Here is a 2,798-nt window from a genome sequence, read left to right as displayed (position 1 = left end):
ATAAATAGAAATAAAATAATACTGTAAAATATTATTATTATTATTATTATTTGGACAACCAATCTACACATGCCTAAGGCCCAATTCAATGTCCAACCCATATGCATATAAACTTGTATTTTCTATCATTTCTTATATGCATCTCAAAGATTCCCATCACTTTAATATCATATTCAAATGGACACACTAAGAGTCAGTTTCTTATCCACTTCATAATATTTTTCTAACATGATCATTAAGATTCCCTTGCCGTACATGGAAAGAATATATGATTTTTTTTTTTTTGAGAAACGGAAAGATATACAAAGTTGAAAGCAATAGTCTTGACACCAACTTCTTGGATGATGCAAGCTACTTTAGGTAAAATACAAAGTTAATAAATATTTTCTCACTTTTCTCTACTCCCTTACTAAAAAAAACAAAATCTAAATCTTTCATGCACAAATTTTTTGTTTATTTAATTTACGTATAACTTTTTAATTTTTTTATTTAAAAATCTATATTCTTGATTCAGCTTATTATCTAAGCAAAATCAACCAAAAGTCTATGAATGTATATAAGCTCTGAAAGCCCAATCAGCCAGGCCCGTGAAAATAAACTCTCCCTCTGCTAATCTTCTTCTCAGTCATTTGGGTCACCCGCTTGCTCTTGTGGGTATTTTTATTATTTATGTTGACGTGGCATATCCTCAGTGGAATATACTTTAAGAATTGCACGGGCAGCTATAACCCGGTAATTTTCTCAGCCAATTCCAACGGAAACGGGAAAGCAAATCTCGCTTTGGTCTCTCCTCAGGAAAAGGAAAAGGGAAAGGGAAAGGGAAATCTCAATTCCAATACAAAACACAAACACTCTGTTTGTGCTTCACCTCAGTAAGTCACTGAATTGATTCTCAAACTTTTTCCACGCATTTCATTTCCTATGTTTCTCTTTTTCTCTCTCTTTTTATTCCGACCACATTTGCTCCTTCTGCCCCTTTCTTATTGCAAAACTTTTGGAGAATTGTAAAAACAAGATTTTTATTCTATTCGAGAACAAGACACTTTATCAGTTAAACTAACTCGATTCCAGAATGAATAAGTAGTTAATCTTATATTAATGTTTGTTATTTTTGTGAAATATCAAATGGGTCCAGCCAGGGGGCAGAAAAATATAGTTTTGAACTATTTTTTGTATCAATTCCCATAACATGAATTGTGCTATGGCCTATGTGATGGTTCAATTGGGTGATCGTTATAATTTTGAGGGAATAAAATTGTAGGGATTGTTTTCCTTCTTGTATGTATGACAAGGTGTAGCTTAAGAGTTAGTTGAGTTGTGTAAGATTTGGGTTAAGAAGAGATGGTGAAAAAGAAAAAGTCGAAAATCGAAATACTGTCATGAATTGGTTCATTTTGTTTTCAACCATGAGATGTTGGTATTAGATTCTTGCTGATATTTAATGGGTTTTTATCTCATTTTCATATATATTCCAGAAATGGGAGCATAGCTGTAACTGGAAGATTTACTGTTAAAATGTCAATTGCAAAGCCATTAAAGAAGTTAGCATCTTGTGTTATCCTTGATTTGGATGGGACACTTCTTAATACAGGTTAGTTTGTGCTTTTAACATTGTTAAATTTTAAAATTTTCTTTTGTTATTTTCCATTATGTTATGTGTGATGAGCACTTTGCTGATTGGTTGAAAGTTGGTTAAAGTGTAGTTGTACTTAGAAAAAATGAAGCTTTGAAATCTCTACATATATAAATAAGCTAAAAATGCTAAAAGAAGAAGCTCCTGGAAAATTGACACTGATTGATGTTTAGATATTTTCACGAGCAAAGTCCAGTGAAGTTTGGTAAACAATGAATGTTCACACATGGCCCTACTTAATAGAGCGTTGCAATCTCTATTTGCATGTAGCCACCATATTCAATATATTCTGTACTGATCTTGATTCTTATTGTCCTGTACTGTTTGCAACCATATTTTCATAAAATAGCTGATTGCTTTCTATTCGTATCAGTGATTGTTTTCTTAATTTGTCATAATTTGTATTTTTAAATTTGATGACAGATGCCCTTTTAAGTGATGTTTTGGGCGGTTTCTTGAGTAAGTATGGAAAGCAATGGGATGGGAGAGAAGTTCATAAGACTTTAGGAAAGACACCACTTGAAGCTGCAGCTGCTATTGTGGAAGCTTATGATCTTCCCTGCACTACAAATGAATTTATTTCAGCAATCAACCCACTTTACTCTGAGAAGTAATAATCTGTTGCACTTTTAAATTATGGTTATTAAATATGTAAAGTTTTTCCAATTGAGGCAATTAATATTGCCCTTGAATTTCACACATAAATTTTATTTCAAATTAATCTGCTTTTATTTTTTAATGGTAAGATGCATGCATGAATATAGTATTGAATCCACAACCACACCCTCAAGGCCTCAACCCTGTACTTACAGGGGAGGAGATGCTTTTTCAGCTAGAGCTCATTGGCCTTTTTTGACTTTTATATTTTCATCTGCAAAGGTACAGCATTACCAATTGCAATAATCTGGGGATTCCACCGGAAATAATAAGCTAAGACGCAGAGTTTCTTATATAATTATTTTTCCAGTTTTTGTCTTAGAAAATTGTTCTGCTATACAATCTATAAGCCATGTGCTCTATAGTTTGTAGAATAAATGTTTTTTGTTTATAAACGCCAATGAGAATTTTTAATGTGAGAATTCCAATCGGAACTTCAGTTCTCGTCTGTTTAACACATACTCAAAGGGTTTCTTCGCAAATTTGGCAAGTTACTGATATGAAAAGC

The 2,798-nt window shown here is 32.5% G+C and overlaps 1 protein-coding gene across 1 annotated transcript; it reads left to right on the top strand.

The window, feature by feature from the left end:
* Positions 1–633: 633 nt before the first annotated feature.
* Positions 634–2,270, top strand: LOC136063103 (bifunctional riboflavin kinase/FMN phosphatase-like). The gene is made up of 3 exons (XM_065763014.1): positions 634–872; positions 1,476–1,591; positions 2,057–2,270. The coding sequence occupies exons 1-3, from the start codon at positions 670–672 to the stop codon at positions 2,245–2,247; spliced, it is 510 nt and encodes a 169-aa protein (XP_065619086.1). The 5' UTR covers positions 634–669; the 3' UTR covers positions 2,248–2,270.
* The last annotated feature ends 528 nt before the right edge of the window (positions 2,271–2,798 follow it).

Source organism: Quercus suber, unplaced genomic scaffold, assembly GCF_002906115.3.
Source record: "Quercus suber isolate HL8 unplaced genomic scaffold, Cork oak 2.0 scaffold_486, whole genome shotgun sequence".
Lineage (NCBI taxonomy): Eukaryota > Viridiplantae > Streptophyta > Magnoliopsida > Fagales > Fagaceae > Quercus > Quercus suber.
This window is presented reverse-complemented; position numbering and strand designations above follow the sequence as displayed.

Bases quoted from the DNA above. Each gene is read 5' to 3' on its own strand.
- LOC136063103 (XM_065763014.1), top strand. From the start codon at position 670: ATGTTGACGTGGCATATCCTCAGTGGAATATACTTTAAGAATTGCACG. The intron at 873-1,475 runs GTAAGTCACTGA...TATATATTCCAG, and splicing joins TCTGTTTGTGCTTCACCTCA to AAATGGGAGCATAGCTGTAA. The intron at 1,592-2,056 runs GTTAGTTTGTGC...ATTTGATGACAG, and splicing joins TGGGACACTTCTTAATACAG to ATGCCCTTTTAAGTGATGTT.